The sequence below is a fragment of the Mustela erminea genome, chromosome 6 (assembly GCF_009829155.1).
Source record: "Mustela erminea isolate mMusErm1 chromosome 6, mMusErm1.Pri, whole genome shotgun sequence".
NCBI lineage: Eukaryota > Metazoa > Chordata > Mammalia > Carnivora > Mustelidae > Mustela > Mustela erminea.
Window position 1 is genome coordinate 135,469,870 of NC_045619.1, and position 24,420 is coordinate 135,494,289.

General features: G+C 48.0%; 1 protein-coding gene and 1 long non-coding RNA gene across 17 annotated transcripts in view; one reads left to right on the top strand and one right to left on the bottom strand.

Moving 5' to 3' along the window:
• CELF2 (CUGBP Elav-like family member 2) overlaps positions 1 to 24,420 on the bottom strand; it is a 504,997-nt gene that overhangs the window by 98,916 nt on the left and 381,661 nt on the right. For all 16 annotated transcript variants that reach the window (XM_032350036.1, XM_032350029.1, XM_032350030.1 and 13 more), the window contains one exon: positions 3,330 to 3,412. In XM_032350036.1, coding sequence (XP_032205927.1) covers positions 3,330 to 3,412 — 83 coding nt within the window. The remainder of the gene's footprint in view (positions 1 to 3,329; positions 3,413 to 24,420) is intronic.
• LOC116594510 lies at positions 994 to 12,010 on the top strand. Its single transcript, XR_004287263.1, has 3 exons — positions 994 to 1,082; positions 1,462 to 1,467; positions 12,000 to 12,010. It is a non-coding gene; the product is annotated as an uncharacterized LOC116594510 (long non-coding RNA).

The window sequence follows — 24,420 nt, forward strand, 5'->3', positions numbered from 1 at the left end:
AGCAGGCGCTCGAGAATCGTTAGTGTTTTGTTCACCTACCGAGATGTCATCTGCTGCCAGGCCTGGAGCCTCCTTTTCCAGAGGAGAGCATGGTCAGCCCAGGGGAAGGACCCCAGATGCTCCTTCTTTGGTGCTCCCTGGGTTGAGCTGTTGCATCGGCTCCCCTTAGTGCCAACAGTGTATTTCTAGGATTAATGGTGAGCGTTTCACAGGATGAAAGACCCCGTGTCTTTTTCAGTTATACGGGGTGAACAACGTGTCCTTAATGACTCTGCCCTGATCTTTTGCCTTACCCCCCTGTCCACTACGGAAAGGGTCTCTAAGACGCACACGAGGCACGAAGGAGGGGTGCCTCCAAAGAAAAACTCATTCAACAGAGTAAGATAGTCCCATCAGCATTTTTCCCTCTGCCATACTAACTGAGCTTTTTGCTTTTTCTCAAGACTGAAAGACAGGTCCCTAACCATCAATCAAGTTTGGGTGCACGATGAAAGTTCCCTATGATATAAAACATCAGCTGCAAAAGAAAATTAAACAAGGGAGGGGGGAAAACCCAGCACTATTTGATCTTGTTTTAAATTGAAAGTTTTGGACACTTTAGGGGGAGAAAAAAAAAAGCAGCAAGTGCCTTTTTAATGGATTTTATCCGCAGGGAAAAATGATTACAACCAGAAAAGCTTTAAAGTGTCAGCTGCTGATGCATTTTTCTTTATCCCTTTTATTTTTATTCAGAAAGAAATTGAAGGCATATGGCAAAGTGCATCATTAATTTCTTATTAATTTCATAATACGAAGGCAACCAGTTAAAATAGTAGTGCTACAACTTTAAATTACCGAACTCACTTGGTAGTTAATGAGAGATTTAGCACAGCAGGGGTTCTGTTAAATTAAGTTGTGCCTTCACATCACAGTGGGAAAACAGGTGTATATTGGTTTAGAATTATGGAAATGTTGACTAATTCCAAGGCTTGTAATCAAACAGCAAGCCACCCTGTAATATTTTTTTCCCCCCAAATATGCATTAATCTTTTATGTCTGGTCCCACTGCTTTCTGTCCACCAAAAGCTCACAGCAACTTTCATGTTTTGCCTCTAGCTGTTCGGGGTGCTGTTTTTTCAGACAGAACTATCCCTAAATGCAACATTGGGAGCCCTGTGCCCATGTACCTCATTTGAAGTGGTTTGTGCCATGAAGGACAGGAGCCTACAAATCAGACCGGACTCCTCACAGTTTCCCTCTAACCCGCTGTAGGTTATGGGGCATAGGAAGCCGAACTGGAGAAAAAGAAAACCAAAAAACAACCCCCAAGCCATCTTTTCCAACTCCAGAACTCTTGCGCTTACTAACGGGTCTCCAAAATCATCGCTTCAGATTTCTGCATGCAGAATTTTTAAGAAGAGAAAAACAGACCATATATGCTTTTTTTTTTTTTTAATACTGAAGATGTTCCTTGTTTGCTAGGAAAGGGTCAGGGTAAGATGTCCTAAACAGAAGCAGACCTGCTACCCTCCTTGTAGGTTTTTCAACACGGCCCACTCATCATATGAACTCGGGGCTTCTTGAGAGTGTCTTCGCCAATAAGGATGGCGTCCTGAGGAGTTGTGCAAGTTTTAGTGAAGTGGATGAATTCAAATGCCCCCAGCTGTGCATTAACTTAAATTAGAATGTGATATATATACCCTAAATGCTAAATAAATTCATCACCTCGGGAATTGTTTTGAACATACCTAGAGGGGCTTTTGTGTGCTGATTACTCGAAAGTATTTCTTTTTAAAAGAAGGGATACAAAGTGGTCTTTCGGTGTCCTTAGGAGACTGAGAAATAAAATAAACAAACAAACAAAAAATCCCCCAAAACCAAAAAACTTTTTTATTATTGACTGAGCCTGTAAGTATTTGCCTTGGTTTCTTCATTTGGTAATGTGACCTAACCCTGCGACCTTCTAGAATTTACACTGAAAAAAAAATTCCATTTATAAGGAAAACAAAGCTGAAATAATACTTAAAAAAAAAAAAAAAAGTCACTGAGCAAAAGCACTTAGATGTCCTAAAAGCTGACTTTTACTAAAAGCACCTTGAAAGTTTTAGGGAGAAATAGCCAAACAGGGAGGACAAGGTCTGCTCTGCCATGCTTGCTTTTCTGACTCTTCTGCTCCTTGATGTCCTCTAAGGAAAAGGGAAAAGCCACAGGGTGGGGTTGAAGACCACGGTTCCTAATTTATTATTTTGGGGTGGCTAAGAAGCTAATGTTTCGAAAACATTTTCTTGAGTAGCTTGCCCCTACAAAATGCTATGAAATTTTCAATGGACCTAAGGTGATTTAAACAGGTTTTCTCTTCTCTGGGGTGAAGGGTCATCAAATGCCTGCGTGCGTATGTCAGCCTGTGTACACACAGGTATGTCCGTGTGTCTACAGAGACGGCAAAATGGTAGGCAGAATCACGCCCTGAAAACACGAGGGACACTCTATTGTCTTTCTTATACTCTGATCAAACCAGGTTGCAATGAAATTATTACCGCGTGGCTCACCACAAGTTCTTCATTAGCACCAATACACACCGTTAGGATAGTAAATGAATTCATCACCGGTATTCGGGTCATTGGGGAAAATATACAAACAGCACAGGACACATTACACCAGCATGCAATATATAAAAATGTCACAAAACCCCAGAAATCATGTATTCGGATGCAGGCGTTACATACAACATCAGTTCGCTTCTAGTGAATTGCACTAATCATCAAATATTACCAGGAAGGAAATGGAAAAAAAAAATTGTAAGCTTTGTATTTTCTGTTCTCTACCAACATGAAGCCACAAATTAGGCATTAAAACATTGACTTTGTTAACCACCAATGACTGTTGAGAAACCATTAGGAGGTTTAATATTATGGCTGTACAGGGTACATTTTGTCCTTTCAAAAGAAAATCTGAGACTAAATTTCAAAAGGGGCTCCTGGTGAGTAAAAGCTTTTCCTTTTCCATCTGCTTTTCTCCTGTGTGTTGGATTTTTTTTTTTTTTTTCTTTTCCCTTTTAAAATCTTAGCCCACCCAATACTCTTTGGCAGCCGCTGCTACCCAGTGGGGTCACTCTGATTTTCTGACCGGGGGACGTACTATTTGAGAGCTCTTTCCATCAGCATTAATGCCAGTCCTTTCTGGGCCGGCCAGCTGGTCTGGCTGCTGCAGGGGGGTACAGAGGGGTCAGCTCATAGTCCTCAAAAGACCAAAGTCATTTTTGCCACTAAGAGCCCATAACTAGAACCTTCAGTTGAAAGGACCATTTTCAAGCAATAAAGTGATTTTGGTACAAAAGTAAACCGACTCACCCCAGGTAAAGTTTTAATATTGTGCAGTGCATTCTGGGCCTCAAGTGCAGCTTTTCTTGTATAAAATGTTACGAAACAACAACCTACAGAGAGAAATGAAAAGGTTTTAGAAATTTCTGTGAATGCTTTGCTTAGATATAACGGAGACAACGGCGAACAAATAATCAACTTAAAAGGACGCGCAATTTAAAAATAACAAAGTGGCATGAGAAGAGTAATAACATCTCAGGCTTTTTACCAGTGCCGTTCACCCAAACCATATTTACGAGCTTCACCCGTGTGGAGATCAATTCATGACTCTGTGGCCCAACCACCTGGAACGCAGCTCTTCAGGGATGGGGGGGTGGGTGGGTAAGTGGTGGGTGACATGTTAATGGGGCTGGTGTAGTGACTGCATACAGAGAAGGGCTTAATCACAGTGACAATGGCAGAAACTTGCAGTCACTCTCATTTCCTTAAAGGATATTCCAGAACATCACATTTTTAAAACACTGTCTAAACTCAATGGTGTAGAACACCGTTTCAGGTTCTGAAAAGCTGGGATGCTGCTTCCTTCTTTCTTTTTTATCTCCACCAAGAGTATATAATGCAAAGTTCCATACATGAGATACTCAGTATTTGTTGGCCAAAATGTAGGGCTGTTTTAACCAGTTTGGGAATTCTGTTACGGTAGAGGTGGGCACACACCCTGACACATGTTTGCACACAGTGTCCCATGTCTTATTACGTAGGGCTACAGCATACCAACTGGCAACTTTTTGATTCCTTATATCTAAGAGCTGATGGGAGTCTGGGAGTCTGGGCTGAACGCCCCCCAGGAGAGACCAGCAAAGCCTCTCCACCTTCCTCCACCCAAGAAAATGGTGCTGAACCCTTACACCATTACTTCTGCATTCTGAAAGATGGCTGACCTCTCCTTCAGTTTGCAGCCAAAGATGCTGGTTAGCACAGCGGTTTAAATCAGATAGCGATGCCGGTTAATCAGCAGGTAGGTTTTAGCACAGCCGGGCTTGGGAAAGGGGGGTGGACAAAAATCTTTAAAAATTTAAAGATAAATTTAACTCGGAGTTGAGTTGTCTTTGTAAGTTGTGCTGAGGCAGGAAAGTGGGGAGATGTGCTCATGAAGACTGGAAATATTTGACCCTGAGTTGTACTTGAGCACCCTAAAGCATGGGGTCAGGGAGCTGGGGAGGGCTTGGAGAGGCATTCACTCACACCAGACAGAGTACATTTACCAAGGACCATGAAAGAAATGCACAGCACTCTGGCATCAGCCTTGGTTCTACTTAGGGGAATAAAGTAAACAAGACTAAGAAGAGTTATAAAAAAAAAAAAAAAAGGCAGAGTGGACAACAGGAAGTTGGCCTTGCAAGCCATCGAAGGTTGGCACTGTCGTTTTTCAAAACAAAAACTCATTCAAAAGAGTAGAGAGGGAAGCCTGCGTGACTCAGTCAGTTGAATGTCTGACTCTTGATTTCGACTCAGGTCATGATCTCGGGGTCGTGGGACTGAGCCCTGCGTCAGGCTCTGCAGTCAGCTCCGAGTCTGCCGGAGACAGATTCTCTCCCTCGCCCTTGGCTCCTCCCCCGTCTTGCACATGTGCTCACTCACTCGCTCTCTCTCTCTTTCTAAATGAACAAGCAAACAAATAAACAAAATCTTTAAAGCATAAGAGAAAATAAAGTTCAAGTCCATTCATTCAGCATTTCTAAACACATCTATGATACTTCCTCCTCATTTAGAAAAGAGATTTGGAAACTTGTATATTTGATTTTGCTTTAGTCTTCCAAGATTAAACTATACAAAATATACAAAACCTTCACCTTCTGGACAAAGCAGAAGATGATCACTGCTTCTTGGCGCTCAAACTATAGGCATCCAAGGATCAGAAACTCCTAAAAGGTGGTAGTTCACAGATGTGATGGAAGAAACTGAAAGTCGTTAAGTTTCTTGAAAGAATCACTTGGACTGACCATTTTTATTTACTATGTATTTATTTTTGAGAGAGACATAGATAGAGAGAGAGAGACCGAGTTGGGGGTAGGTCAGATAGAGAGGGAGAGAGAGAGAGAGAGAATCTTAAACAGGCTCCAAGCTCAATGTGGACCCTGATGCAGGGCTCAATCTCAGGACCAAGATCGTGACCTGAGCCGGAATCAAGTCAGATGCTTAACTGGCTGAGCCACCCAGGTGCCCCAGACTGACCAAATTTCAGATGAGTTTTTCACTTCAGCTATTTTGATTTCTGTGACCAGAGTTCATTTGACCTGATGTAGATTGATTGGTTGATTGATTGATTGATTGATTTTTACTGAAATGTTCAATTTAACGAATGACTCTGACTTCAGTGGCATGATGTGAGCCCAAGACTCGCTACAGGAATTGCTTCAGATCTAAGAAGAAGTTTTAACAGGGAAGTCAAGTCCCCACTTCCAACAACCCACTATAATCACTCTAAGAAGAAGACAAAAATACCAACTACGCCTCGCTGGGCTTAGTATAGCAAGAAAAGCAGAGAGAGACATAACCCCTGCCTTCTGAAAGCTCCTCACAGAATCTCAGTAATTTTTTCTCTCCCTCTTCTGGGCTTCGTGTTGGCCGCAATGGGGGAGCTCGCAACTTCACCCGCGATGACCAGAGCTCTCGACGGAGGCAGAGTCTGATACCCTCGAGCTGACAGATCTGGGGAGCGGGGAGCTTAGAAGAAAGAAGACCCGAGGGGTGGAGTGGCATGTGCCTGCCCAGACAGAAAGCAAGTCAGAAGATGAAGAAAAAGAAGAAAGGGCAGCGTGGCCAAGCTCAGAGCTGAGAAGGAAGGCCAGACCGGCGCACGGGGCGGTGGAAGGAAGGGCGGGCGCTACAAACGGAGAACTGAATCAGTGAAAAGATAAAAGCACCAAGGAGCAAAGATGAGGCTCCTGAGTGAATCCCACGTGTGGGTCCAACTGGACGAGCTCAGGCCCAGACGCGAAGGTCTCGGGAATACAGGAAGCGCTCCTGCCTTCAACAACCGACAACCGAAATGCACTAGGACGGTGCAGTTCGTTTCTGATTTAAGTATTAAAATGCTCCCCATGGGGATGGAATCATCTAATTGTTCTTTTGCGGTTTACAACTTTGTGTACATTTGGCTAAAGCACTTTCCTCTTAAACAAAGTTCTTAGTGAATAGAAGGCGGTGTGGTGTGTGTGTGTGCGCGCGCACACGCGTGTGTTTGGGGGAAGGCAAGTGAGCAGTAGGAGATGGGGGCGCAGAGAGGAAAGGAATATGGAGCGGAGTCTCATTCCAAAAGGACAGATGGGAAGACACCCCAAATCTCAGACTCCTTCCAGTTTCGTCCAGGGTCCTCTCTGCTTGTACAGCTGATACAGTGAAATCAGGGTTCCCGCCACAGACCCTCCTCAGCCTGTGCATAGCTCTCATTTCCTTTACTCCACACCCACTTGAACCAAGGTCTTTGGAAATGATGCCAAGAACAGCTCTGGCTGCAGCTGTAACGCACAGGAGAATGTCGTGGGTGCACCCGCGATCTGCTTCCCGACCGCCCACCAGCAGCTCAGCCCCCTCGGTGCTGTGCTTGGGAAACACACTGAGCAGCTTTCAGAAAGGTGGGCACGGCTCCTCCCCGGCCCCAGGCTTGGTGAGCGGGATCTGGGCTGAATTTCTGCCTCTGCTTGTAGCCTCAGCTGGGTACCCTCATGCACCAAACAACTTGCACAAACGTGCGGTTTGGGGCAGACAACAGGGTTGGGACGATCACCCCGGACTCTACTTTCAGTTTCGTACGTTTGGTTCCTGAGTGGCTTGGGCAGAAAGAGCTTACTTCCTCTGTACCTTAGCCGCTTTGGTTTCATTACCTCTCAATCAGCGAAAAAAAAAAAAAAAACCAGGGCTGCCTACAGTCCTCCTCAAAACAACACGGGTATACAGTCCAAAGCTTTTGTTTAGAGGAAGTTTTTTTAAAAAGTCAAAATTATTCTTTACTTTTCTTGGGCTACAAAGAACTTGTGCTTCATTTCAGTGCACAAACTAATTCACTTACAAACAGCGTTGGATTAAAGTTATCTTCCATCTGCAGGATAAACACAGAACTACCAATTCAGGTGACCACCTTCGATAGAGCAATCTGTGGCTTTCCCCCCAAAGACCCAGGAGTCTGCACGCCACCAGAATAAGACTTCTATTTCTGAGAGAACCCTTCCAGCGAATAACCAGTCTTTCTCATCATCCATCACTTGATAAGCTCACTTAAAATATTAGATTAATTAACGTGCTGAGATTATTTCAACGAAAGGAAGGGAGAAGTATTTTTTGCCTTGATGTGGTCATTATCATGGCCAAGGGTCAAGGAGCTACAGCAGATCCCAGAAAACCATGGCGGTTCAGCCAAGGTGGGATTTTCTTCCCTGCCTCCCCTATCTGGACGCACAGCTGTTCAGGGAACCACCTGTCCCTTAGATTTCCCCGCGCCAGCTGTAAGTCAGCTCTGAAATTCACTGGAATCCTTTTCAGGTCAGCGGCGACACCAGATGGCTCCGCCGTCCGAGGCAGGGGACAGACCTCCTTCCTTCAGCGGGTCCTTTTTCAAACACTCTTGCGAGGCGGGCGGTTAAGCACCGACGTGCTCAGGGGCTCGTGCTAGGGCAAGGCCCGCGGCTGCAGTGGGCACCAAGGGGTTCAAGCCCTCTGGCGTCGGCATCGTTCTGGAGTCCCCCCCTCTCCCAGCTGCCCCTGGAACGCCAAAGAAGGTTCTGCTCTATGGTGCAGACTAAAGTGTCATGGTCGGGGGTGCTGGGGGCTAGCGGGGACGGGGGTCGTCCGGCTGGTCAGGGGTGCGGCGAGCCCCGCAGATCCGGCTCGAGGTGGCTCAGTCACCCCATGAGCTGGTCTCCACCTCGCCACACGGCCTCACAACCGTGCTGCCCGACGAGACCTGCCACCTCTATCTGCCCCTTCAGGAGTCTCTGCCTGCGGCCCAAACTCTGAAAGGACAAACGTGATGTCCCGCCCATGCGTTCCTTGACGGCATCTCACTTTTCAACACTTGACAATTCAGTGTATCCATAAGGGCTCTGGACTCCAGAGCCTCCCCGTCTCCCTCCCAATCTACCTCTCATGGGTCTGTTTATCAACACCGCCCCGTGACTCCCCACCAGGGGTTCTTAAATTCGTGGCTGCCACAGGTTTGGGGGTAAAAGTGGGAGGGGTTCCAGAACTGAGTCCCAGTGTCACTCACATCTCCCTGGGAATTCCTGCTGTGGCCGCACTGGGAACACCTAACGGAGCTCCTAGGAGGGCGGCGTAAGAGAGAGCGACCCTGACGGTAGACAAGACCTAGGGAGATCTTGGGGGGCAGAGAGCCGTCTATGAAGGCTGACTGATGCAAGCCTTTGGGGGGTTCGCAAGCAGCAAGTGGACGTTGGGCTCCGAAAGACTGAGTCGGGGAGGGGGGTACTGGGAGCCTTTGGTCACCCAGATCCCCACATGGTGACAAGTTTAGCAATTTGATTGCGTATGTTCCGCATGTGGAACCGTGTGCAATCAACATTGTGATGAAGTGTGAGATATGATTAGACCATTTTGTCTCAGAAGCTGAGAGTGGCAGTTCCCACAAAGACTAAATGCTACCTACTCCAAACAGGGTACTTGGTGTCTGACTTGATCTCTTCACAGAGAGTTTTCTGCCTGTCACGAAGAGTTCCCTCAGGTACTTTGCTGGCTTAACTGCAGAATAATTTGAGGCACTTTTAGGAGGTTTTTACTGTTCCCAAAGATAAAGCCCCAAGCAAGACAGGCCAATGATATCTACACACACACACACACACACACACACACACACACACGCACACATACACACACACGTACACACGCACACACACACGCACACCAGTAGTGTATTTAAAATCATAAAGACACTCAACTTTACTGAAAGACTTTAATTTTAAATGATCAAGTAGATTTATCCTCAAAGAAACCATCTGGATTATCACACATCTTTTCAAACCACAGCTGTTTCTCTTGAAAATCTTTACTTGGAAACTCTCGGTAATAATACTCGCAGAGAAAAATAAACGCATTGCTTACGTAGAGATCACCAGTTTGTATCACGCCTTGCCCTGAGTCAAACAGCACCGCCTCTGTTCTTCAGTTGGAGGGCAGTGTAGACCCAGCCTTAGAGAATGATACCCCAAACCAGGTTTTAAAACTAGCTCTGCCCTGAGGAAAACCGACACCATACTCATTAAGGAAACGTCCCTGAGGTTGCCAACCCCTGTTGCACTGGGGAGGTATGGAACGAAGGATTCCTGCTGTGGAGGCGCCATTTTAAAGAGACGGCTTTGAGTCTTACTCTACAATATAGACGACAAGACAGTTTGTACTAGAGAACGCAGGCTTAAAGACAGGAGGTCAGTGACTTCGCGGTTTTCAGTTATTGGAATAGTCACTTGTTAGCTGCGGGATGGAAGTTTCAGATCCCATGCCAATAGTCTACACTCGTAGTGGTGCAGGGAACCAGCCCACCCCAGGGCTATCCTACCAAAACTCCTCATGATTCTCGAGGACCTACCAGCCTAGGCTGAGGTAAACGCTTCTTCGAAGGTACTCTCATAAATAGGAGAAAGGGCCTTTCTGGAATGTTCTAGTCCTAACTGTTGATTCCTTTTTTTTTTGGATGCTACTCTTTTGTAGTACCTTAATATGGAAAATCGTGGAACATTTTCTGAAATACACAATTTTCCATATTAAGTTATTTTTACTGAAGAAGAGTGTCAGCATGGAAGAGAGAAGGCAAAAAAAAAAAAAAAAAAGATTTCCCACCACTCTGGCTAAGCCGATAAAAGTATTTCACATTGGGAGCGTGTGGGGTTCTGCCCTGAACACCCTTCTCCCCATGTGAACTCCATCCATGGGACTGTCTACGACTTTAAGGCCATTCAACATATCAGACATGGGAAATTTACATGCCTTTCTAAATCTCAGCCCATAAACACCTGAAGACAGCCACAAAATGATCCGCTAATGACTGAACACTGTACTTATTTCCTTTAAAAACAAAGTGAGAGTCCTGGCAGACATATTTAGCTCAAGATACATTTGAATTCAGGACATCGACAAAGCCATCATGTTGTGAATTGAGAATTCCTTTAAAGGCTGCCTTTGAATTCCGAGGGGCCAACGGATCAAGGGATGAAGGCCCTGAAAGGCTAAATGAGAGAACCCGCTATGTTTTTTTCTTTCTGTGAATGAGGCTCTCTTTTGTATGCACATTTGCAAGCAAAGCAGGTGCCTGCTTTACGCAAGTTGAACTGCCATTGGGATCTTGGCTTCTTGTCAAGTCAGCAGCACACAAACCAGTTTAAGTCAAAAGAGGACATACTGCCCATACTTGATTCCCCTTGTAATCTATTTTCTCCTTCAACCTTAGCCACTGTATAGAGAATTTAATACTTTTTTCAGAGTCCAAAGGTTGTTGATCTAAGTGGTACATTTTGTGCTCAGTGAATCTTCCGCACACTAAAGGTTTCGACTATCAATCACTGGCCTCCCCCTTGCCGAGACCCCCGACTTTCAGTTTCTAGAAAGCAGTGAAAGGTTCAAAAAACCCCGTCAGAAACCCCCTGCATTAAATTTTTAAAGAAAACTCAGCAATGACCTTAAAACAAAACAAAACAAAAACAAAAACGGGAAGTAGTTTCCAGTGGTCTGGAAGGTGACCCTTAGCATCTCAAGGAAAGACCCAATGATGAGGTGCCATTCTCAAACCCACGGGGGCCCGTTGGGAGGCAAACTGGTCCCTTGGAGGGGCACAGATGGCTCTCCTTCCTCAGCCCAAAGCCTGCCCTCCAAGAGCTGGCCCTGCCAGGGGAGACCCCCAGCAAATGCAATGTTGTTAACTCACGGCCTCCATGGTCCTCCCGGGTGTTTATCCCTTTTACTCTGTCCTCGCAACCTGGCTCGCTCTAGGGGGTCACAAGATGGGATGTGACCATTCGTGCTCTGATTTCACACGCCACATTTAACACCCAGCCCTGGGCTGAGCATGACTTCCTTACTGCGGCAGCTCTGAACCTGGATGCCACACCGGGGTGGCCACGGTGAAGGAAAGGAATAAAACAAGCAGACATCGGTCGTCTATGGGAAGAACCTCCAAAAAGATGAAGGGTTTTGTTCTTCGTTCCACTCCTTTTTTTGCTTTAAACTCAAAACTGAGGAGAAAAAAAATTAGAGGAAGTTAAGAGGGCATGGCCTTCTCTTGGCTTCTGTACGTCTTCATTGGAATTACGGGATTTTCCATTTGGTTAATGCTAGCAACCTAACTTTCCATCACCCACGGAGGAAGTCAGCAGACTACCCACCAACACACAAGCAGCTAAGAACAAAGGTATAACCATCCGGGTAATTCCTGATTAACAGCGCCTTCAACGACAATTTCTGTCAAAGGACAACACGCCATGGACCACTTGAAGGGTTCTGCCTTTCTCCAAAAGATCCCCAGAATGGCTGCCACCTCCTTTCATGGCACCAAAAATGTCTTCTTGCCACCTAGAAAGCCCTCGTTTTAAACTCTGGACAGTCTCCTGGGACAACCTTTTTTTCTCTCTATCTGAGACTGGGACTTCTTCCCCAGCTACAATAACAGCTACCCAACACAAACGCCACTTCCTGGAGAAACCAACTTTTAATGAAACCGTATCCAATTAGCTGAGTTTTATCGAGTTTGATATAATTGGCACCCTGATGTAAAAAGTATTAACATCTGGCCACTACCTAGGGAGCAGAGAAACAATGCTCCAATTCTGCCTTCAGTGTTGGGATGATGTGGACATCACTGTTTGGATTCCTGGGGAACCCCCTAGGAATCTCGACGAGAAGACAGGGGTTGTGCTTCTCATTTCTGGGTGCCTGGGGCAGGGAATTGATGTTCCTCCAAGAATCCAGACTCCCGTCCTCAGCGCGGTTACTGTTCCACAGCAAAGACCTCAGTTGGCTTTCCAACCAACGAGAGAGGGATCTCACCCACTCCGTGCAACTCTGTCTACTTTTCTCAGACTCCGCACCTGACCCGCTATGACCACGTTCTGTTAACTGGCCACCAGATCTAGGCTACTGCCCTCCTCCTGCTGCCCTGGGGACTTCTCCTGGAGGAATCATCTCCTGATACTCCCATGGCCCTGTGAACGAACACAGGCATGCCTTCTAAATCTCCTGCCAAGAAAATTGAGTTTTTTTTTTCTAATTCTTCTTCTTCTTCTTCTTCTTCTTTTTTTTTTTTTTTTTTTTTTTTGACCTAGATTAAATCTACTGCATTTTCAGGCCTTTTGGGAAAGCAACTGTGGACGGATGTGCATAGCGTTGTGTGCCATGAACACTGCCTCACCATTATTATGTAAATCCCAACAAGAACCGCAGCATAGACAGAAAAGACTTCAAGGGCAAAGTGGCTGGAATCTGCTCTCTCCCCATCCCTGCGCCTCTGAAACAACCCACTTATGATGAACCACTTCAGATGTCTAATAGCTGTAGAAGTATCTGAAGAATTTTAATGTCACCTTTTCCCCAGATAGGACAATCACAGCATTTAGCCGTTTCTCGAACACTCCAACTCCACTCCAAGCATGGGAAGGTGAGGGGCCTTGGTGCCTGTGTTTGTCAGGGAGCCCTGGGGGGCAGGATGAAGCAAGCAAGCAGCCTCCTTTGTTGGGAAAGTCATTAGATCTTTGGAAGGCAAGGTTAACAGGCAAGCTGTAGATTTGGTTTTCCTTTTTAAAAGATGAATTCTACAGTTGAAAGGAGGACCTTATTTTTTCTTTGAAGGTAAGGAAAAATACTTTAGGGTGAACCTGACAAGCCAACTGAAGGAAGCAGGAGTAGTCTCCCTAAGACCTGCATGTTGGCCAGGTCAGTCTCCTCAGAGTGTTGGTGATGAGACGGCCGTGGGTACCCAAGGGGACAGCGGGAATGCCTCCTTCTCCAAGGGCTGGCCACTTGAACGGGGCTCCAGACTGGGTTAACCAAGAGAGTTTCACAGAGATGAAGGAAGGCATCCCAGGGTTAAATGTGGTAGAAGGTAGTTCTACCTTGAATCCAATTAAAAAGGATTTAGGTTCCCAAGTACTGAGGGACCTCATTAAAGGAAGTTTCTAATATAAGTTTATTTCGTAGGATGCGTTCTCCCGAGGACAGGATGGCATTATAATTAGGAGCCTAGCAGCAATGAGAGGTATGTTAAAATCATATCTGTTTTCCCAAGATTCTCAGCTCAGCACACTGGGCTGTATGATGCTTTCTAGCCAGGCCGGTCTTGTCTCAACTTCTTGATCCTGCTTCAAGGGTGGGGCGGCTTATATTCATGGACATTTCGAGTGCGGGCCCCTATCATTAGCGTGAGGTAAATCAAGCTGAGCCCGGTTCCTTCTGCACTGATCCCTGGTACCGCTGTATCTGTGTGTCTTAAGGGCCTGCTCTAGGCTTGGGCTGCCCTATTCTAACAGGTAGTTCAGTCTGAGGTAGAAGCGAGTTTTGTTTTGTTTTGTTTTTCTGGAATCGGAGTGTGGAAAGTTGTAATGCCTTCCTAGCCCTGGTCTCTTTGGCCACCCTGGAATGGAGAGCCACGAAACTGGGTGCCGGCTAAGGTCAAGATCTGTACCGATTCTGGTCTTTTTCCTGCGGCGGGGGATTCTGAAGAGCTGATATTTCTGGCCGTGCTGTCTCACCCACTCTCATGGTAACTGAGTCATCTTTCATGTGCATGGAGATCATGGAGGGAGATATTTTTACAAATTGCCTGGGACAGCGGAACTCATAGGAGAAATGCGCGTCTGCAGCCAACTATAAATTGATGTTCCGGGGATAAAAGGCAAGTATCCTTGGGCCTGGAGTTCTCATGGCAGAGACTATGACAGTTTTCAAAGGGACACTGGCTATCTCGGTCCTGCTTCATTCGTAAGCTTGTCGGTGAGGGAAACAGTCAGCCTTATCAGCATTTCGGACTGACAGGGCGTTTGACAAATTTCTTAACCTCTTTCCCCCTCTGTTTCTTTATTTGTAAAACGGGGTTAGGAACAGCAATTACACCTCAGGGTTATGCTCTTAAACAACATAATTGATGAAAATGGAGGACACAGCTCTTGACATAGACATCAAAGGGCTTCATAAATGTGCCAGGTTCTTGACCACCTAGAATTGGTCATGTTCCTCCGTAAGCCCCGTGCCCAAAGAGACAGGTGAGGGCCACGATAGCGTCGCCCCAATGTTGTAACACGGGAAACTGAGGCACAGAAAGGCCGCGTGGACACGCCTGCCACAGTGTCGCACGGCTCCCCGCTGGTCTCTCCATGGAGGGAGACGAGGGAGCCTCTCCCGTAAGTGATGACCACTCACCCTTTAATAGGGTTTGGAATTGATTTCGTTGTCTTGCTTTCTGAAGTAATTACTTGGAACCAGCCAAGTTCACCCATTTGCATGGCCTCCGAGTTCTCTGAACACGCATTATGTGGCCTCAGAGGTGTCAATCAACGTTAATGGGATTCTTTCCATGACGTCCCTATTCAGGGGCCAACGAAATTTTAGCCAACTGTATGCTTGATGATGCTCCCCCAGGAGGCAAAAATTCCCTGAAACAGTCTGGGATTTGAAATAAAGCCCGTCGCCCTCTCGTGGGCACTTCCGGGTTTCATTATTATAAAAGGAGTTTAGCCACAGGCTTGTCACTTCCCTTTCTGTTGGCAACAACAGAGGAGGGAAAACAGGGACATGGGGCTGCGCACAAGGAGAGGCCACTCTAAAGGTCTCGGATCAGGGGAGGACAAGGTCAGGAAGAGAACTGGGGCACATGTGTCTAAAGTGAATTCAGGCACCCTGTGAACACAGGGTTTCCCAGGGGCTGGATTTCATCTTGAGAGTTCCATCACCATGAAAAGACACAAGAAGAAAACCACAGGCCGCCTGATAGACTGCTGTCTTATCACAGTGGGGGCACTGCCTTAGCGTCATGCCCACCGACGGACCCCTGAAGGTCTCTGCGGGCCGGGGGGCCACGTCCAAGGGCTCCTTGGTCCAGTGCACAAGGTGCAGCACGACGCTGGGGGTCCACTTCTCAACGGACTGTCCTGGGGCCATTTTCCCATCTGCTGGCCCCATAGCAACCCGGCTTCCTTCCAGATTTCCTGTTCCACGAGCCTCCCTGACTGGCGTGACCAGAGATAAAAACCGTCCACACCACACTCTGTTCGCTTCCCAAGAAGGGACTCTGGTTTACCTGACCAGTTTCTGAGCTGACATGGGTGTTGTCTACTGGTTGGGTGAGACAGATTTTCTTGCATCCATTTAGTAAGATCATGTACACAGAGCGCCAACCTCAGAATTTGGCCCCTAGAGCCCATGAAAGGAAGATGAGCTGCTTTTCTTTCTTCTACTGTACGGCATCATTTTATGGGCACCAGGAAGCCTTCTTCTGTATCTAGGGTGATTCCAGAATTCATGCCCGTGGGGACACGTGGGCAAGTGGAAGGGGGTGATGTCAGTGGCCATCCTGGGACAACAGACAGAAACCCGGGCTACGACCGGCGAAGCTCCGCACGCTCTCTCCATCACTCTCCTTCTCCCCACGTCGCGACCTGGGCCCTGAATCCAACGACACGGACCGTGGGCCGAAGACCACGGCGCCTCATTGTTCTAAATCTCAACCCACACGTCTGCTGAGCACGGCCTTCCATTTTTCAGGAAACTAAGTAAGTATAACAGATTATGGATACAAGAAAAATATAATGTACGGTCCGTGCACTTGATGTATTTAAAACTCAGCTGTAGACGTAAGTGTTCATTCTTTAGCAGGTGGAGAGAAGATTTATCTTCCTCACCTACAGAATCTCCGCCTAGAAAACCTCAGAGGGAGAAGTGAAATATCTCCTTGATTTCGAGATTACAGAAAACTCTACACGCCACACACTGATTAGCGGCCATTTGGTTTCGCTCGACAAGAACGTGCCATCGATCAACCGGCCTTCCCCACGCCGCGCACGCACGGAAGCGGGATTGGATCTAAAAACTTCCATTTCTCTCAATCACTGCCAGTGATGCTTACTCTTCTGTGACACCTTTAGAGTGAAGAGGAAAGGCGCCTCCCGCAGCCTCGCCTTCCGTCCTGAGAGGACTGCATGAAGACGGATTCCCAAGCAGCTCTTTTGGACTTAAAGGGCCGCTGCTTGTTTGGATCCTGCGCGCACGAGGATTAGGACCTGGAGGGGAGGCAGGTCTCCTGTGAGACCCTCTGCAGTGAGCTCCAGGGCTCGGGGCACCATGGGCCCGTTCCACGGTCAAGCCTCTGCCACACACTGCTGCTTCCTAACTATGCAGTTAACAAATGACAATGACACTTCTTTGCACTTAGAGGTGATCCTGCCCCACCACGTAGGGTCTCCCAGGCAGTTGGAGATTTTATTCAGACTCAGGGAGGTCGAGGTGCTCAGGCCATCCCCGCCAGTGGAGGTCACAGGCATCTTCGCCGGTTTGTCCTGGAGCACTTGCTACACCGGCGAGAGGAAGGGTCACCTTCCAAAGTGTGACTGTCTTGGGCTAATGTTAATGTCGGTGTGACTGCCCCGAGCACACGCGTATCCGTCGAGGGGCACGTGGTCCTCGTGACAGCCAGGAGGCCGAGAAAGCGGTCCAGGACCCCAGTGTGCCGTGAGGAGCAACAAACAGAATTCCTCACATCTCGTGTCATTTTTCTGGCAGGTGCAGGAGGCTAGGTGGAGAGCTTTCCATCCTTCATGTTTGGACTGAGGTCACTGATAAATAATTCAACCACTCTCCGTCTAATACAGTTATGCTTTTAATTCCCCTGGTGGTGGGTTTCTAAAAGATTCAACGTTATGACAGGAGGCAAAGTAAACTCCTAAGATTTCATTCTCAGCCCATCTTACACACCGGCTCCTGCGTGAAAAGCTGTCATAAGCTGGTATATTCCAAGCATCTGACAGAAACCATAAAATAACTCTGGGCCTAACAGAAACCGTAATAACCGTATGGACAGCTCTCTCACAGTGTTGACCCACGGGAGTCAGAGCAGAACCTTGTCTATACAACAAGGCCTACAGCCAAATTCGAAGGCTCAAGACTGTCAAACAAGGGCGCCAGGAGTTAGATCTCATTCATCTGGTCTGCCATCCTACCTTATAACCTACGATCCCCAGCCTCAAAGTGCAAAAATGCACCTTTCTACAGTCTTTCTAGCTCTCTACAACCTAATTGCATCCCTAACAGTGTTTCTCACTGTTCCTAAAGATCATCATCACCGGGAGTGTGTGTCATCAATTGGATTCCTGCAACCACCCCGGGGTCCTACTGGGTGGGGACGTCCTGGGCTAAGGGCTGGGAATCTGTACAAATGTCTCCAGTGAGGCTCATTCTCTAAGAAGCCTGGGGAGCTCTGCAGGAAAAGACCCCCCGTGGCAGACGCCACCGGCTGCCACTGTACTCGTCCTCTCTCCTCCCAGTGGCCAGGACCAGCGCGGAGCCCACGGGGGACGCGTTAGCGAGCCTCCTGCCGTGTGGCTCACGGCACTCTAAGGGAGGGTAAGGGCGAGGGATATTTGCTTTTATTTATTTTAAAAAATTTTTAGAAGATTTTATTTATTTGCTAGCAGGAAAGAGAGCGGAGAGGGAGCGCACACGAGTGGAGGGGAGGGGCAGAGGGAGAAGCAGACTTCCCACCGAGCAGGGAGCCCCACGCAGGACTCGATCTCAGGACCCTGGGATCACGACGTGAGCCGAAGGGAGATGTTTCCCCGACTGAGCCCACCAGGTGCCCTGGGCCAGGGCTTTTAGTAGATGGGACCTAACTTTTCCATATTTTTCTTCCCTTTCTTCTGGATGGATCAGACGGGAAGGAGAAGACCCCGGGGGAGGCAGAGCCACTAGACACAGCTGGCTGGGTCCCTGGACCAGCAGGTGGCGGACAGCTGCCCGCCACCAGGAACACCCAGAAAGGACTAGTGACATGAGCAAGAAAGGGACTTGTGCTGGGTCTGAGGCCCTGACCCGTTCTGGGGTCTATCATAGGATGCAAGCCTATCCAGGTTACTGCAATACCTAGTGGTGAAGAAATACAAAAACACAGGTGCAACAGTAACACGTCAGGACCCTCCCGCACACCTTCAGCACGTCTGCCGAAGGGGCTCCGATTCAAACAGGCCAGGAGGTCCGAGCGTGTTTCAGAAGCCAGAAGGGCGTGGGAATCTGCAGTGAAATGAGGGAGATGATGGGCGCAATGCATTTAAATTGGTTTCACGGTCAGAATACCTTCTTCTCCTTCTTTTTTGGTTTTTTTTTTTTTTTTTTTTTTTTTTTGACCGAAACACTCGGTAAAATTAGCTAGACTGAGAGGAGATAATGCCTCCCCAGAGGCACGTCTACCCACTGCAATCCTCCGTGAGGAGCGATTCTTAATTCCGCGGGCTTGTAGGGTGACAGTCCGCAAACAAAAGGTTTTGCAAATCCAGTGACTCAGGCTTACTCAGGCTCCCTTCCTCTAGTGCCCCAACTCAGTAGCAAATCTCAAAGGAGTGTGGGCGCTGGGCAGGGGTTGCTGTGCAGGTGGACGCAGAAATCTGACCTGGAGAGGTTGCAGGAGGTCTGGACGTGGCAGAGGGGAAGGGTATCATCCTGGACCACTTGCCCGGGCTGAGACAGGAGCGAGCAAGTGGTGTCTTCAAGCCCTTTTGGTACCTAGGTAGCTCCCTCCTTGTCTTAAAGCCCTCTCCAGAATCACAGAAATAAGCACAGGCCCCACTAGAACAGCGTGTACGAGATACCGAGGTGTTTGTGATGAATAATGAGGTAACAGGCATTTGAAAAAATTTAATAAATTCACCTCTTTTTTAATCCTCCTTGGTTGCGATTTCATGGGACTCTAAACAGCTGTACAGAAATACTAAGTATCTTTGCTCTAAGAAGAGGCTTTCAGAGTTGTGATCTCAGAACAAAGAAAAATTAATATCTTGAATGGAATTAAGGGCGAGGCTGGACGGCAGAGAGATAGCTGTGTACAAACGGGCTCTGAACAAGTGCGTGTGGGGGCAGCTGGGAAACCTACAGTTTCTGGTTGTGGTCCGGGCACACTGTTTATAGAGCTGCTTTAGTGACCCTGGAGAGTTCATATCCTCCCTCCAAACCCCTCACGGGAGCACCTCCTTAACGCCGGAAAGTCTGGGTGAAGGTGAAATCTGGAAGGACTGTCCAAAATCCGCGCCTGGAAAGGCTGCCCTCAAATATCTTCTCTAGAACGCACCACGCCTCCCATGACCCAGTTCTGTGACACTGATGCTGGGGCATCTCTGGGTGTTGGCTGCTCCGGAAAGCTCCCAGGTGAGAAATTCAGGCCATACAATCAGGATACATCTAGGTTATCGGACGCCTGGAGGCTCTGATTGGTTTTATCTCATTAGTCTTCATCACGTCGCTTGTTCTATGTTAAGCCTTCCTCGGTACTACTGTAGAGACGCAATGACTAGATTTCACAGAGAGTTTTAAAAAAAAAAAAATTCTAAGTTTCTAGGCATCAGGGCGAACTTCTTGCCTGTCAGCAGCTTTTAAAATATTGATGGCTTTTTCCTCATAACAGACAAGCGGAGTGGAGTCTGGAGGGCCTGCTCGAAACTGTGACTAGAAATGGACTCCGTGTAAGTAAATGTAGTTTTCAAGAGAAGGCACACTCAGAGAGGAGGGCGGGGCCACGCGCGGCAGTCCCTCTTGCTAGCCCCGATGGGTCTCATCCAGATCGCGGACAGGGCGGGACCTCTGGGCCTGCTCTGTTCCCCAGCCTGACATCTTCTGATGCTTGTAACGGGCGGCAGAGGAAGCAGGGCCCTTGTTCAAGCAATGACAGGAGCCGCGCTTGGCTGGAGGGATGGAAGTCGGCTCGCAGGGAGCCTGCTGAATATTCGAGAGGGAAAGGAGGGGCAAAGAGACGACTAGCAACTGAACCAAGGAGGGTGAAACCTCAGAGCAGCACACAGAGAGCATCTCACATGTGTCCTTAACCGAACGGCTTTCCGTGGGCCTCCACGAAAGATGCTGGTGCCAGAGATAATATTCCTGGGTTCTAATAAAATGATCATCTCGGGGCGCCTGGGTGGCTCAGTGGGTTAAGCCGCTGCCTGCGGCTCAGGTCATGATCTCGGAGTCCTGGGACTGAGTCCCGCATCGGGCTCTCTGCTCAGCAGGGAGCCTGCTTCCCTATCTCTCTCTCTCTCTCTCTGGCTGCCTCTCCATCTACTTGTGATTTCTGTCAAATTAATAAATAAAATCTTTAAAAAAAAAAAGATCATCTCTTCCAGGATCATCTCTCATCTGTAAAGAGTAATCACACACCTGTACATCAGACTCATCCCTGCTCTACAAACCCCTGCCCATCAGGCGTCCTTGGCCACCCAACAGATAAGGGACGCTTGGTCCGCAAGATGGGAACTGCCCCAGACTACAATTCATTGTAGTCTTTTTTTCCTAGACACAGAAAACTTACATTCTACTTCTGCTCCAAAGACAGGTCGTATAACCTCACCAACAGACTGTTATACCAAAGACTTTATTCCAAGTCTTGGGTCTTCCTTGAAATGTCAGTCAGTTGTGTATGGATTACTGCCAGCATCTTGGTCAACAGGAATAAGTTTCCCTTGAGACGTCACAGTTTATGGGAAACCAACCGACCAACCGACCCAAACGCTCTGGTGCTCTTCTTTCAGAGGAGTTTTGTAGAAGGTGCTAGATCGAACAGAACAAAGGACCAGTCTTTCAGGTCTTCTTCAGTAGCTGCCTATGAAAGCAAGACGTGGAAAAGTAGAGAGTGGTCTAGAATCCACCCCCCCAAATTCACACAACCTCAGATATCTTTTGATTGCTTTCAGAACAAAAGAAAATTCTAAGCATCAGCATCCTTGTTTCCAAGGGGCCTGTCTAGGTCTTGAGGAGGGAATGAGACGTTTCCTCTAATCTAGTTTATCTAAAAATGAAAGATCAAAGGTAGAAGATGACACTGGCACCAGATTAAGTGTCCGTGCCCCAGGTCTCTGCCCTCAGCTTGCAGGCTCCTAGGAGGTCTGCCCATCGCAACTCGTGTGTTCCCTCTCGGGAGATAACAAAGCACAACAGCCCAATCCAGAAACGGACTCGCTGAACACCGCGGCTTTATCAGCTCCCCCGGCCTTCGGCTCCCATGTTTTAACTGCAGCAGCATAATTATTTCTGAGATGGTGCGCTGCCGTACGGAAGAAGCTGTAACCCGGAGAGATACCTGACTGATTACACAGCCATCTTCCGCACATTTCATCAGTCTCAAACAGCAGATAAAACAACTATTTTGTGTGTACCAGCAGGTTCCAGATTAACCCTGCCGAGTTAAAACCAGTGGAAACGACTATCAGCTGATTCCGATTTTAAGCAATAAATCACTGGCAACGTTGACATAGTTAGATGGGGTCTGCTTACCGGGTGACTGTGATTCTGCAGGGGGACCCAACTTTTGTATTAAAAAGGAGTATCTTTCCACGGCCTCGAAGGTGCCACAACACAATTTTTAAAATCCAAAGAAACATCCTTAAGAAAGCCATCAACGGCATCAGAAGAGATAGAGAAGGTCCCTCACCGACACCTGACTTGACCTGAGCAGTGAATACACAGCCACAAAGGACACATGCAGGAAGTGGAACGGATTTGGTCTCCGTGCACCAAAATACCAGGAGCCCGTCTGGGAATGGAGATGGCAGAGGTGCCACCCCCCCCCGCTGCCACCCTCGCCTCTGACTCTGCAGGTGGAACAGCACAGAGATGCTGGGCAGTGGCGGGAGCCCCACCCCCTGGGGGCTGTCCCTGTCACTTCTACTGTGTATTGTTTAACAGAGACTGGCTCACTGAGGGACAGTCAATAAATGTCACTGCGGCTTTCCCTGGGGAGACGTGGACAATGAACTGTCTTCTGGCGAGCGCAGAAAATGATCCCGGTTTTCTCCTTCCCCGGTGACACTGGATGAGGAACCCTTGGCTCCCCTAGCACCTGAGTCTCTTATGGGAACTGAAACTGGAGAGGTGAACGGATGCTCCTGAAGCCACAAAGCCTTCCTCATGCACGAGAACGGGTAGGGGAGGAGGTGCAGTTCCACTCCCGCAAGAGAAGGACCCTGGGTTTTGCAGCACGCCTGATGTCACAGCTCGGGCCCTGGCCCGAGTCCCATGGGCTGGCTTGAGTCCCAAGCGCCTGAACGCGGGCAAGTCCCCGGCCTCCCTCAACCACAGATCCCTGCGCTGTCTGCCAACCCCCCCGCCCCGGCCCACTCTCGGGGGCCACCGTGGGGCATGAAAGGGAGGACAATGCAACGTGCTCGATGGACAGGTGGGGTCCGCGCGGACAGAAGTTCTGACCCAACAGGCGATCGAGACGCCCCCGAGTTCATATAAACCTGGATCGGCCGCAGCAAAAGCTGAGCAGCTTCAGGCAAATTACTCTCTGTGTCTCCTCTCCCTTTACAAAGAGGCTAACGACGCTCGTGTGCCGCACAGGGTTACCGAGGAATGAGGGCTCTAAATGACTCTAAATTACATATTCACAGATTTATGTGATAATACGGCCACCAACCAATAAAAATAGCCCAATTATGAACTTGGGCTATATGGCCACGCAAAGAAGAAAGTCATTTTCAAGGGGCTAATTTTTTCCCACGAGGTGCTGGTGCCCCACAGACACGGACAAAAGAGGTTTAAAGGAAGACTCTGTTCTGCCATGTTTAAGAAAGAGTATTACTATCTTGTGTGACTGTATCAGTGAATGAAGACATTCAAAAAGCCATTATGTTTTCAACATAGGTTAATAATGAGGCTACTTTTCCACCCACTCTTTGGCACAGCTGTAATGTTCTTGGCCTCAAGTGGGAGGCAATGCTGAACGAGGCATCAGAAGACAGATGACAGACAGCATAGCACTGCCAGTTCATATAAAATATTACCAGGTTGGAAATGGCTGTTTACTGTCTTAGTGACTGTGACCCCCTCCCCCTCGCCCACCACCCCGCCTTTCTGGGGAGCAGAGGGTTGTAACGACAAGGCCTGCCAGTACAGCCTGGTTTGCTGTACCCAGGTAATGGCAAATTAATTTTTGTCCTAATTCCAATCAGAGGCCAGCCAACACTTGAAATACAATTCATCTCCTGTCTTGTTTTCTTCAGTGACGCTGCTTCCTGTAAAAGCATGTTTGTTGGTCTGGATGAATGCGGCAGGTGCATGGCCACGCCTGATGGTCGGGGGAGAGTCAGAGATAAAAAGAAAGGATTCCAAGGCCTGGCTCTCAGACCTGGTGGCCCAGCACAGAAAAACCACAGAAACAGGGTCAGGGAATGCCAGATCTGACTCACTGCTGGTCAGAACCACCCACCGAGGGCACGCTCAATCTCCTCGGGGCGCCTGGTGGGTTTCTGTTTTCTCCACTGCAGAAAAATGAGCCAAACAGCAGTTAACACTCTCCGAAAGCACTCTGGGGGATATTCTAGGAAAAGGACAGTGAAAGTGCCAAGTGTGACATTACTCTGCTGTAAGAGAATGAGAAATATTATCACACCTAGAGGTGTGATAGGAGATGCGCTGAAGTTCGGAGAGGAACGAGGATAGTAAATATCAGATGTTTCTACAGCTTCCAAAAGGGCATTTTGGAAGCGATTTCTCAGCGACGGGAGGCAAAGCCGCTGTCATCTCCCAACTCCGATGCGGTGGAATTAGTTCCACAGGATACCGAAAAGGAGCCTGCTGGAGATGAGGATTCAGAGCAGAGGCCACGGAGATGAAAGCTCACCTCCACTCCTTCTCAAGATCCTGGCATGCCCCGCATCGAGCCACCGGTAATTTTATAACCCATACGGCACTATAAAATACAGCCGTGAATTGTTTTCTGTGAAACAGGCTGCAAATAAAAAAGGGAGTCCAAGTCCTCCCTGGCGCATGATACCTATGGGTGTTCGCAACCATGTTATTTTCTTCCAGAGCCAGACCCTGCTGCCTGACTCTGTAACATCATATTCTGTTCCTAGTAAAAGAGCAGAAGTTCTGA